The sequence below is a fragment of the Eucyclogobius newberryi genome, unplaced genomic scaffold (assembly GCF_026437365.1).
Source record: "Eucyclogobius newberryi isolate DKJ021-1_F unplaced genomic scaffold, fEucNew1.0.hap1 SCAF_9, whole genome shotgun sequence".
NCBI lineage: Eukaryota > Metazoa > Chordata > Actinopteri > Gobiiformes > Gobiidae > Eucyclogobius > Eucyclogobius newberryi.
This window is the reverse complement of record NW_027316532.1, coordinates 35,706,655-35,719,034: the sequence shown is the minus strand read 5'-3', so window position 1 is coordinate 35,719,034 and position 12,380 is coordinate 35,706,655. Positions and strand designations below refer to the sequence as shown.

Below are 12,380 nucleotides of genomic sequence, written 5' to 3'. Positions count from 1 at the left end.
AAGATGCAGGTTTGGAGTGTGAAAAACTGTAATCCAGCTGTTGGATGAATACAATTTACAATGAAAATGGACAATCAAGCATAACCTAAAGCATCCTGACGCACTGTAGCTGTTACTACATCATTATTACACGTAAGGCAACATATTTAGGAGAAGCATAATATGTGTCGTAAAAAGCCTATGATAGAAATGAAGAGCACTCTGAGAAATACTGTTTTGTGAAAAGGACATAACATAATTGTTTATTCATTGTCTGTGTGTTTGTATTGTGCATCATCACATGTCCAGTCAGTGCAGAAGCTCTCACAATTCACCCATGTCCTTTTGTCTGTGTGAAAGTCAAGTCTGAAGTCGGTTCACCTTCAGACTTGTCTTTCTGTAGAAATCCCCAGGTCTTTAACAGATCAATACGCTGTGCAGGTGGAGTGCTGAAGTAGTCCTTTTGTTTCTGGGAGTAGATCTCGACCGGGCTGATGATGTCTCTGTAAGTCCAGTCCTAACAACATCCAAAATGACAACATTTCACCAAACGTATTGTATAAACGCCAACAAACAATGAACCATGACAAAACACAAATAAACATGAGTATCCATGTCCCACAGTTGTTTCTTTATTAATTGTCAAATGTATGTATTGATTGATGCATTAACTCAGAAATCAGATCATTTTAGAATTGTTTTAATTGTGTGAGAAAGGTTTTGCAGGTTTTTCCTTCCTGCTGCTGTCAGGCTGTATGACAAACACTGCTAGCCCTGAACACGTGCAATACTAGACTGACTTTATCATGTGCAATACCATCATATTCATGTGCAATTACTGTCATACTCACAAGCAATTACGGCCATATTCAGGTGCATATAACTGATGTAAATAAGAGTGTTTACTCACCATTAGTATTAGTATTATTTAGTCTTATGCTAGCTATTTTTACAATACTTTATTTTATTATTGTTTTATTTTTATCTTTATCTTTCTATTTTATGTATTATTATTTTTTTCCTCCATTCCCTATTAAGATATGAGAGGAGTTTTGTTAATAACAGTTTTTTGTTTTGTTTATAAGAGTTCTTCTATTAACAGTGTTTTTTTGAAACTTCCTATAAGTTATCTGTCCTTTCCCTCTGTATCTACTGCGTTGTAACACCGACATTTCCCCATGTGTGGACAATAAAGGATTATCTTTTCTTTTTATTGTTTTTTGTGTATTTGTTATGGATGGGCGTCTAAAATTTGTCCTAGCCGGGAAATTTGGAAAACACAAATTATGGTTTTATTTTGAAACCGACAAATATAGTTCTATTCTAATTGAGTGTGCATACTGTAATTATTCTGTAAATAAAATGTGATTTATTTCTGTTGTTTTGCAGGATACAATTTGGAAAGTATGTGACGGTCCATCTTAAATTTAAGCTAACAAATAGTGTCACAACTCAAAGTCCCCATGTCATTCTTTTAGCGCAGTAAAAATAGAAGACCATTACCTGCCAGTGAAAGTTGAAAGCCTCCAGTAAACGTATCCGGGCGTCTCTGGTGGGGACACAGTCGGGAGGAAGAGGCTGCTGCAGTTCAGAACCAAGCGTCACGTCTTCAAACACAAGCAACGCTCTGATGGCAAACCAGCCTCCGAACTGTGGATGCACACACACGCCATACATCTTCTGCAAAGACCAAACAAAAACAACCACACACAACTCGTAAAGGTTGAGAATAAGAGCAATATGAGACAGAGCTTTGCAAACAGAGGCACCTTCTCCCCCCAGGGTTGCTGCGGGACATCAGACTGCTGGTAGTAGAAAGCGGCTCCGGAGACATGGGCAGCAGTTTGTGCCAAGAACTTTGGTTTGCGACTTGGGAGCAGCTCATAATCATATCTTGCAGCGGTCTTATGGTCTGAGAAGCACTGGACACGGCATAGGGAGAGAACAACAGGCAACAAACAAAGTAAAACAACATTGAGAGAGCTAGATCAGACATGTATCCAGCAGGGCTTATCCTTTATGCTTCATTTATAGCAACGCACCTGTGAGACTGCAGAGGACACACAGTGCTTCACACACTGGTCTATGGGGTCAGACAGCCCTTGGAAGCTCTGCTCTTCCAGAAATGGCACGAAAGCTTGTTCAAACATGGCAGGAGTGCTGAGAATCACAACAGCAAGAGTGTCCTCTGGATAGGACAGCTGCAGTGAGGCAGGCAGCACATGATTATACCAGCCAACCTGAAGCAACAGGAAACAAGTAAAGAGACTATGTATACTTTACTTCATTAGATGCTTTGAATAGTTTAATTAAATGAAGGAAACGACAGTATTTTGTACTCTAACATTGCTACTTCAAATGCCTCACCTTTAAAGGCTTTATTTCAAAGCCCAGTTTACAAAGACTCTCCTCAAGAAGTTTGACTACATTTTCCACATTGAGAGTGGACGCCGCCATCATTAAAAATACACTTTAAAACGTTGCATTGTGGGATGTGTAGTTTCACGTTGGAGCACTTACGTCATATAAATGTATGAGGAGGAATTGAGTGGGCAATGTATAAGAATGTTTGTACACGTAGTAAAACAAAAATGAACAATAATATGACAAAAAATGCATGCAATCTTCGGGTCAGCGCAATGTAGATGCCCCGTAAGAAACTACATTACCCAGAAAGCCCGGCACACGTGTGTCATACGTAATCACGTTGTTGTTTATTTGCTCCCGGATTTAAAAGTGGATGTTCGATTTTGGTAAGTAGCCCAATAAAGCCGTCGTCGTTGAAATTGTGCTCACTTAAAACTTTTTACTATTTAAATCCGTTCAACAATTGAAAACATGAGCATGAAAATGATCTTTGTTCTGTTCTATTGTGTGTCCTTTTCCACATTCCCCGCAGCTAACAGATTGCTGCTGCTAACAAGGCTCACTCAAACTATCTCATCGCATCTGCAAAGACACCTTTTACTTTAGCAAGCACTATGCTATTATTATCATGTTTGTGCCTAAATCTCTTTAAAATGACTCTGACGTTTACTAGTTTTGGCCCCAGTTGTCTGATTTACTCTAATTATATTATGTGGATTTGTTTTGTTGGAGATATTAAGAGGAAAGCTGCTGTTGGGATATGGACTGACAGTTCATTTGTTGAGCATTTGTTGAGCATTGAATTTTGACAATTCCTTTTTTCTGAGCTGAAGCCAATATCACACAAAAAATACCTTTTTTCATCCAGAAAATAAGAGGTTATAGCTTTCTTTTTGAAATGTATCTGTGCAGGATCTTGACAGTTCTCAGAGCAGATGACGTTAGGATTGAAAGAGGTTTTTAGAAAAGTATATGTACTGTTACGATGAGGGGATCTCAAGAGTATTTTTCTGCACTGAATATCGCACCTTTTTATTAGCACCATGTCGCCCAATTTCGAAAATGACTCAGATGGATGTAATATAATCCCTTCCCAAGGTGTCATAGTCCGCCACAAGACACGTCTAAAGTTACTGCATCAACATGCTTCAGTTTGCTTAGACGGTCGCGAAGTACGATTATGCCTGGTCTAGTCATACAAACTATTATTTTCACTCCATCTGACATAATGTGTTATTTGTGTTTTTGCAGAGAGATGAACTGGGACAGTCAGCTGAGCTCCATCCTCTCAGTAACGGACAGCAGCGTTGCTAAGATGAGGGTGAGTTTATGGCATTGTTCAAAGGAAGCCAACTTCAAAAGCGATACTAAAGAAAGATACAGTTGTCTATAAAAGGGTCTCTAGATGGCAGCAGTTCTTACATTTGTGAGGATTGTTTTGTCATGCATGTGTTGTGGTTTATTCAACAGGAGCGACTCACAACAACAAGTAAATATTCAAATAGAGACGGTTTGTGTGTGTTTGTTCACTCTTCATAATCGGTATGTAAGAAGTTGTCTGGTTGTTATAATGTAGTACATATTTCTGTATTTTTAGATTTGTTTCCAGTGAAAGAAAAACTTGACAAATCTGAGTTTGAACTTCCTGCCCGAGTCTCTCTTCATAGACAGCTCTCCTCTCCGGTCAGTGCAAACGTGCAATGGACCGACTTGGCTGCCATCCAGTCACAACTTCAGATACAGGGCCAGGTAATTGTCTACATACATTTGTGTTCACTAATGTGCACGTGTAATGAATATGCAATACTAATGTTGCCATATTTTCTAAGGCGATAGAGTCTCTCACCAAAAGGCTTTATGATGTGGAGAGGGAGAAGCAGTCCCAGCAGTGCCTTATTCAGTCGTTACAAGGTATTGTCATTGTCATCTTCTTTCTGGGTCATTCATTGTATCACAAGTATCGTGACGCCCACTTCTGGCAACGTCATTGTGAAGAAAGTATCAGTTTAAGATCGGCCATTTTGATATCAAATCCCTTGACCAAAGATAAAATGGCATTGACAAGCAAACGCACGCAGCATAAACAACACCCACTGTTTTTTCTCTTTCATTATTTCATCATAGTCTTTTTATGTCATTTGCTTGAAGATTGTATTCTTGTATTCTTGCGTTTTTGTTGTTGCTCTTTTCACGCTAATATCTTTCCAAAGGGAGAACGTTTACAATTTCCCCAGCATTCTCCCCAAAGTTCAGTTGACTTTTTTACTTTAATTCTGCGCATGAATTTCTTGAACTCATTGATATCATTTCCCACTAATTAAATGCACATATCTGAACTATAATTTGTCTGATAGGGCTCCTATGTCCACTGGCTTATCTCGCCCCGCTAGAGTTAATTATAACTCTAATGAAGGCTCTGGATATTATGTTTTGTCTCCACTGCCGCAAGAGGAATATAAGACGTGTTCTTTGTCCTTAACTTTCCCAGAAGAAGTGCACAGACTGCGCGACGACGTGAGGGAGAGAGCGGGGATGTGGCAGGAGCAGAGTCCAGGGGCCGAGCGCAGAATGGAGCAGTGGAGGAAGGAAGTGGGTCGTGAGCTCAGCAGTCTTCGTGGACACATCACCAGAACGACGCCACTGGAGGAGAGGTGCCGATCATAATGGAGTGTAATCTATGAAATGCATACGATTGAACATATGGTGAATACTGGAAAATGCAAGCAAAGGCCAGATCATTGGTCAATAAGCGTTCATTTCTGACAATAGCTTCTTTAGGACAGATCAGCAGTGTGTCATTTGTTCCTTGACATGTTTTGAAGGCTTCCTTTATCCTTCCACAGAAGATTCACGTGGTGTTAGTTATGTTTTCCTGTGATTTACTCAGAACAGAATGATGCCATCTGCTTGAATATAATTAACATGATCCAAATGAGAGAGAATTGGGAGATAAGGGGATAAGGGGATGAGGTTATGGTGCATTGTTTTTTCTATTTATTGCTTGGTAAAATGTTTTCATAGTTTTACATTCATTGGTTGCAGTTTGTGAATTATTTTTTTATTATTATTATTATTTGTTTTAAAGGTAAAAGACAGGACTTAGAGTTGAGAGCTTAAACATAATTCCTCCGTGACAATTTACACACAACTAACACAATTTTCTGACGGTTTAAAACAATCTTTTAACAAAATAATGGTGCTATTATTGTCGAAACATAACTGTTGTGTAATTTCTATAGATTTTGGCCCTTGTTTACAATTTGGTTTCTAGGCAACAGTTGTGGAATAACTGTGGAATCACATCTGCTGCTCACGTCCAGAAAGGAAGTACAATTATAAACTTCACCAAAATTGGCAAACTGGGGAAAAATTGGCCAAATTGTCAGTACAATCAATAAATATAATCATGTTCACTCAATTTGACCTCTAATAGTAATATATTTAGGCTAATGTTTTAGAAAGTGACTAATGACTCACAGCTTTGAACAGAAGAACAGATATTGGCAAAACTGCTCTGTAAAATATGAACAAGTATCATACAAGTTTACAAGTGTATATTGTTTGTTTTTGGTTTAGTTTTAGCTCAAAGCTTCGTAGAGAGGAGCTGGATCACCTGCGTAAAGAAGTGGAGCAGCTGAAAACTAGGCTAAGTGAGTAACAAATGACCAATACATCCTGTTAATTCTGCAAGACGGCACATGTCCAAACCACTCTTTAAAACTATGGACACGCTCAGTCTCGTATGTAACTGTGGTTTGGTGTTTGACAGGACGGCAGGAGGAGGACGCGTTCCTGCAGCAGACAGAAGCCAGAGAGAGCAGGCGGCAGTATGAGCACAGCTGCAAGGTACACTCCCTGTCACTCAAACTATTCCAGTATTCAAATGTGTGTTAGTGGTGCTTTTATGTCCCCACCGTTCCCCTTTGTGCGCCGTTCTCAGACGTTGGAGGAGCTGACAGACAGTTATAGGATTCACAGCACAGACTTGGCAAAGACGAGCTCTCAGTATTCTCACACACAACAAGAAGTCCATCACATCAGGTATAAAGTAAAGTGGTATTTTGCCTCGCTAACAACTTTCAATAATTTGCTGCTATTCAAAATGTCTACTGTTTTTATGTTCCCATGTTAATGACCGTTCATACAATCTGCAACATTTCTCATTCATTTTGTCCCAACCTTTCATTATATGCTGTTCTGATTTCCAAACAGAGCGACTGTTTCAGAGCTGAAAGATGAGGTCAGAAATCTTGTCCTACGTGACCATGAGCCCAACCCTTTGTTGTCCGGCCACACAACTGGTGTGTGTTTAACAAAGCTCAAGAAAATCCATAAATTTCTTTGTATAAAACAATGGATTTTGTATCAAAATGTTTGTGTCTTATTCAGGGAGTCCAGTGCGTCACGTCCCACAAACCCAAAAGACACCAAAGGCAAGAGTTGATCAACCCCAGACAGACTCAGACTCAGAGGACTTCAGCCCAACACCAAGTTTGGCTGAAATTAGCTCGGACGACCTGTCATGGCTGGAAGAGCACGATCCAGGTAAGACATTTGCCAAAGGGATATCCTGTTATTGATGAATCACTCAAAACGTACACAAAAATGCATGAAAACAATGTCGGTGTACAGTCCTAGTACATTGGGCTGAGTCACATTTGGATCATTCTCACACGCCTTCTGTCCACAAACATTGGTAATGGTGTGAACACGGTTTATGTTTTGACGTTATGTGGGTACACCAGATGGGCCCACAGCGATGACGGGAGAACAAGACCAGACGTGTGTGCGCTCCTCCCCGTCCTCCCCGTCCTCCCCCACACATCTGCCCCAACCTCCCCTTCATTCATGTCATTGCAACTGACTCACCGCCACAATTCACTCAGAATATGTGTGATTTTTGTATTACCATTCATGTCAGAGTATGTCAGAGTATGTGAGAGTCCTTCCACGTATAGTACAGTTGTTAACAAGCAATTCCCAGTGTCGGTAAACTAGAATATTTTCTAAAATCTGTCATCTGTTGTAATATTTATATGTATAAGCAGTTATCTTTTTTTAAATCTTCATTTCAAGTATAATTTGTTGGTTAGCTTCACACATCAGCTGCTGCACTGTCCCTTGGCAACAGTTTTACTACTTTACTTGAAACCTGGGACTTACAGTAACTGACGTTTATTATGCTGCCCAGAATAGATTGCGATCTTTGGCCTAAATGTATCCCAGAGTGCTTTGGGACATGAAAACGGACTTGACCATTGTAATTTACACACATGAGCCGTGGCACATGGCTGAATATTTTTGTTTCTAGTAAAATGACATTAAAACGGACAACAACAGTGAAGTGGCATATACATGAACTATCCCCAAGTACAGATGGTTTATCATAATAACTACTTAGTTTTAACAATGCATGAACAGAGAATTCACAGTGAACAAATGCATTGTTAAGAATAATTCAAGCTTAGTAAGTGCTTATTACTGAATCATTCTTAATAAACTATTTGCTCATCATGCATTAAGTCTTGGTTTATGCTTTAAGGATATCAAGAGTGTAGTTATTAATATTTGTTATTTTTATATCATATAATTTATTTATACAGGGGAAATCCCAATGAGAGAAATGCTTTGTCATTTGTACCCTGTCAGGACAAAATACAAATAAAACAAAGTATATATAGAATAGCCAGATAGCCAGTGCTTTGAATTCATTAAAAATTAATTCTAATAAATAAGTAAAAATAAAATAAATACACAAATAAATGTAAATCATACAGTAGTAATAGTCATACTGTGAGGTCAACGCTCAATGTGATTTGAAATTGTTATTATGTTCATATAGTATTTTCTTATTCGTTTATTAGTTTTGTCTTTCTGCGTCTCTTTGGTAAAGTCTTTGGACATTTGTCTCCCAGCTCCGCAGCAGAAGCCCCGGGCGCGACTGAGCATCAAGTCCAGACGCAGTGACTTGGACGGTTTGAGCTCTGATTTGTACGACGACGACGACGGCGATAAAGACGATAACGAGGGAGGAGACTTCGCTGATGACGACGACCTCGATTTTGGATCCGACCTGAGTCTCGATGACCTTTGACCTGCACGTTATCGACCTGAGCTGAGACGAGCTTTATTTGACAATGAAATGCAGAAAATGCGGTTTAGTTCTTGCGTCACTTTGTATTTGACTGGATGGAAAAGAAGGCGGTTGGTCATGGCAACAAAAGCACATGTATTAATGGCACTGTAATTAGTTCAGCCTTTACAGGATTTGAATACAGTATGTGCAGCTCTGAACTGCTAATGTTCCTTCTTTGTAGTTGTTTCTTCCAGCGCTGGTGTAAAAGCTAAATGTTTTGAAAAGTAGTCAAGACACTAGAACATTTTTGTCTTTGTGAAGTGGTTTAATAATACTATAGTAGCAGTAGAAAAAACATGTTTAAACTAAAGTATTATACATTTGTTGTCTAGCAAGTAGCTCAATGGATCGCTACAATTAACAGTATTTGACAAACCAGACCAAAAATGAAGGTTTAATATTGTCATTCTTGTGAGAAATAACAATATTGTATTTTGTATTATAGGCAAGATTTTTTTAAAGTAATGAAGTGTGACTAAATGACTTCTTGTACAGTGTTTTGCAGTAGTGTGTGACAGACTCGTCATGCACATGCCTTTAACTGCAAACACTCATTTAAAACAGTACTTGAATATGTGGCTACTTATTATTTTTGTGGTTCCCTTTGTGTTTCTCCTGCATGAAACCCATTTGATGCCGAAGCAGTCAGTGTATTTTAAGTATTTATTGCTGAAATGAAACAAAGAAACTGCTTTGATAATTTAAATAAACACAATAGTTAAAGTGTCTTTTAAAAGATCAAAGTGTTGTTTTTGGCAGCCGTTTGGTCAGACGAAGGCTCGTCCTGGGAGACTGAAAGTTAAAAACCGTTGGTGACCGTCAGAAACCACAAAGGCTCTAAATAACTGTCTCCACATGTAAAGACAAACCGACATTCAAATAATTAAAACCGTAGCATAATGTTTTATGCTCTCCTTTAGAAAACTTCTTTCCCAGCGTAGCTACAGTTATACTCAAGCATTCACAGAGTCACCGGTAATCGATATTTGAATGTCATGAACAATGCTTTATTTGCTGCCACGCCCTCTGTGCCCATACTGTGCATTGTAGATAAGGCTTCTCTATGTTTAGAAGGTTCAGACTGTTCTACACTGACTTAAACTGTTATGTTTAGTGTTGTTTACCGAGGCATGAAACCAGCTCTGTTGTTGGTTTCTGCCTTTAATGCCTCGAACAGTAACAGTACATTTGACTTATGATACGGAATGTAAAATGTAAGAGGAATATACAGTATGATCGCTACTGTCAGGAGTTTTAACATTTATGTTCACAGCATTAACCATATTTTATTCCAAACTAAATGTGTTCACGCTTTGTAACTGTAGACCACTAATACCATGACAGAGAATGCCATATTGTGCTTTTGATAGCGTGAGTGTCCTGAATGACGCGGTCCACATGGGCCTGTAGTCCGCCTGCCCTCGGTGCTGGAGGCTCCTCATGCTGCCGTGTACATGACATGAATCACGCTGTGCAAAGCTTCGTATCAAGCTGTTAAATATTTCAGCTTCAGACATTTACTATTGAGAGCGACACAGAGCTCTGAGCCGCGGGGAGCAGACGACTGTGGAGAGAGGGAGACGGACGCGAACCGCAACAGACCGGAGTTTACTGTCAGTAATCAATCGTGTGAAAGGGGCCGAACAACGAGGTCACACTATGTACTAGTTCATGTGTTTTGTACCCGATCTTAAACTGTATTAACCATCATTGTGTGGTCAGATAAGACGAGTGTTTGCACTTTACTGCATCTGCCAAATAAAACATTAAACACACATAGAAAATGCAGTGTTGTGTCTCAATTAATTATACATGTGAGTTTACCAAAGAGTTTTAATACAATTGTAAGGATCTGGAACAATACAAGACAAAAAAACTAAAGATGACTTGATTCAGCATCATAAAAGTGTTATTAATTGATCGACAACTTCAAAGAGCACTTAAAGAACGGTGTGGAACGTGGTTATGGCAGCGAGTTATTCATCTTTGTGTTTTAGGAAGAGTTATTAGACTAAACCAGGACAAATGATACATTTTAACTAATTGTCTATTGTGACATATCAAATTTGCTGAAAAATGTGTGCAAAAAAACTCAAACTTTGCCTTAACATTGGTCAGTAGTATTTAGAAAACAAAGGATAAACCTGTATAATCTCTGTGCTGGTCCCAGACTTGGATTAATGGGGAATTAATTTCAATAATGAGTTAGAAAAGATGACATTAATCGAATTATACCTCAATCTGGGAATGATAATACCTGTATTTGAATGTTTAGTTGAACACAATGTATGTTAAATTATAAGGCACAGTCAAAAAACAATTAATGCAACAAGAATCTACATCAGAAATACAAAATAAAACATCACAAAATCTTAAGCAGGTGAACGAACACATGGCACACACATTATGAATTTATTTAGGCACAAAAGTCTCAATCTGTCACATTCACAAAAATAGTTCTTATTCGTTCAACCCCTGAAAAAATAAAGTGCAAACTCTTTAACACTTGACTTAATGTCTCAGACCTTAGTCTAACATTTTTTTAACAAGTGACTCTAAAAGCAAGACAGTGTCCCAAGTTATTCAGAAACTAGACTCAATCAATATTCAGCGAGGAACCATCCAAGTGTTCAAGAAACGTCTGCCTTTCACGAATCACCAACTCAAGTGAACTCAAAGTGGGTTGAAGCCAGAATAACGATTTCCTCCATTTTTCATCTTGCACTCATCCATCAGGACAAACTCTTGCATCGACCCAAAGCTCTTTCCTTGGGCGGATGAAGAAGAGACAAACTATGGCCTGTTTCAAGTATTTGGCCATGTGTTTAAGTATGGCTTCCTTCAGTAGCTGTACATGGACAAAGGTGTGTCCTCCATCATATCGTCCTGAAAGAAACATATATATATGAAGAAAGTTCCACAGAGTATACAATTTATATTTAAAGGTGCACTATGTCACTTTTCTGGTGAAGATGAAGATGCATGAAATGTTCCCCAGTATCAAGTACAATCCCTCGTTAGTCCAGACGTGATGCATCATAGAAAAAGAGTCAAAGGTCGTCGTCGTCGTCTAGACAATGTTTTAAAAGATGTTTCCACTTCCATGAAAAAACAACAGGAATGTTTCATCATTGTCCAGACGACGACCTTTGAACCCCTTTCTACGGTTTGACAGTATGACATTAAACTCATACTGTCAGGTCGCCTCTCCACAGATCTGACCTGTCACTTGACCTGTTTGTCTGCATGAAGATGGATAAGTTTAATGCCACACTGCGGAACATTCCAGGCAAAGCAATAACATCTCCATGGAGACAACCCTCCACCAGAAAAGTTCCACCTTATTTACAAATGCGTTCGGCCTGATGTGAGTTTGTGTAATAACGTGCAGGACGGATGCTCACCATGGGCAGGTCGTGCAATCTCCTGAACTCGGGGCGACTGTCTCTCCTCCGCAGTTTGAGGAAGAGGAGCAGAGTGATGATGACTGCGGCAATGATGAAGGCCGACACTAAACCAGCCAAAAGGGGGTCCAGGGTGGGAGCCTCGTGCACTACAGTGGCTGAAGGAAACAAACACAACACCTTTAGGACATAATATACACTATATACAGTGTAACGTACGGCTATGGACAGATTCAATGGGCCCATCTTCTATTATAAAGTGCAGATGACTTAGTTCTGGGGTAAATTATGTTTGTATCGTATAATAAATGGTATATCTTATATTTTGTTTACATTTAACAGAATAGCTGAACTGTGCGACTAATGAACTGATGACTTAATATGGTGCAAAGTGAAAGGGCTAAATATAGACGGCTGAGAGCTACAGTCAGAGGGTGTAGAGCTGCACAAGAGTCTGGCCCATAACTCTGGACAAAGACAAACACAGGAGTATG

At 39.2% G+C, this 12,380-nt stretch overlaps 3 protein-coding genes across 3 annotated transcripts in view; 1 reads left to right on the top strand and 2 right to left on the bottom strand.

Moving 5' to 3' along the window:
• On the bottom strand, positions 1 to 2,465 carry mmachc (metabolism of cobalamin associated C). Its single transcript, XM_072439270.1, has 5 exons — positions 2,347 to 2,465; positions 2,022 to 2,219; positions 1,749 to 1,901; positions 1,483 to 1,659; positions 1 to 496 (listed from the first exon to the last, which is right to left on the bottom strand). The coding sequence occupies exons 1-5, from the start codon at positions 2,437 to 2,439 to the stop codon at positions 311 to 313; spliced, it is 807 nt and encodes a 268-aa protein (XP_072295371.1). The 5' UTR covers positions 2,440 to 2,465; the 3' UTR covers positions 1 to 310.
• Positions 2,466 to 2,693: 228 nt separating this feature from the next.
• LOC140354196 (uncharacterized) lies at positions 2,694 to 10,232 on the top strand. Its single transcript, XM_072439133.1, has 12 exons — positions 2,694 to 2,732; positions 3,600 to 3,667; positions 3,817 to 3,856; positions 3,944 to 4,095; positions 4,176 to 4,257; positions 4,835 to 4,997; positions 5,923 to 5,996; positions 6,116 to 6,192; positions 6,287 to 6,387; positions 6,559 to 6,647; positions 6,736 to 6,891; positions 8,262 to 10,232. Exons 1-12 carry the CDS (start codon positions 2,720 to 2,722, stop codon positions 8,438 to 8,440), a joined length of 1,194 nt encoding a protein of 397 aa, XP_072295234.1. The 5' UTR covers positions 2,694 to 2,719; the 3' UTR covers positions 8,441 to 10,232.
• A 605-nt stretch (positions 10,233 to 10,837) lies between these two features.
• Positions 10,838 to 12,380, bottom strand: part of LOC140353510 (uncharacterized) — a 9,850-nt gene continuing 8,307 nt past the window's right edge. The window contains exons 4-5 of the mRNA XM_072438084.1: positions 11,887 to 12,044; positions 10,838 to 11,368 (exon numbers count right to left, since the gene is read on the bottom strand). Of these exons, the coding sequence (XP_072294185.1) occupies positions 11,324 to 11,368; positions 11,887 to 12,044 (203 nt within the window). The 3' untranslated portion in view covers positions 10,838 to 11,323. The remainder of the gene's footprint in view (positions 11,369 to 11,886; positions 12,045 to 12,380) is intronic.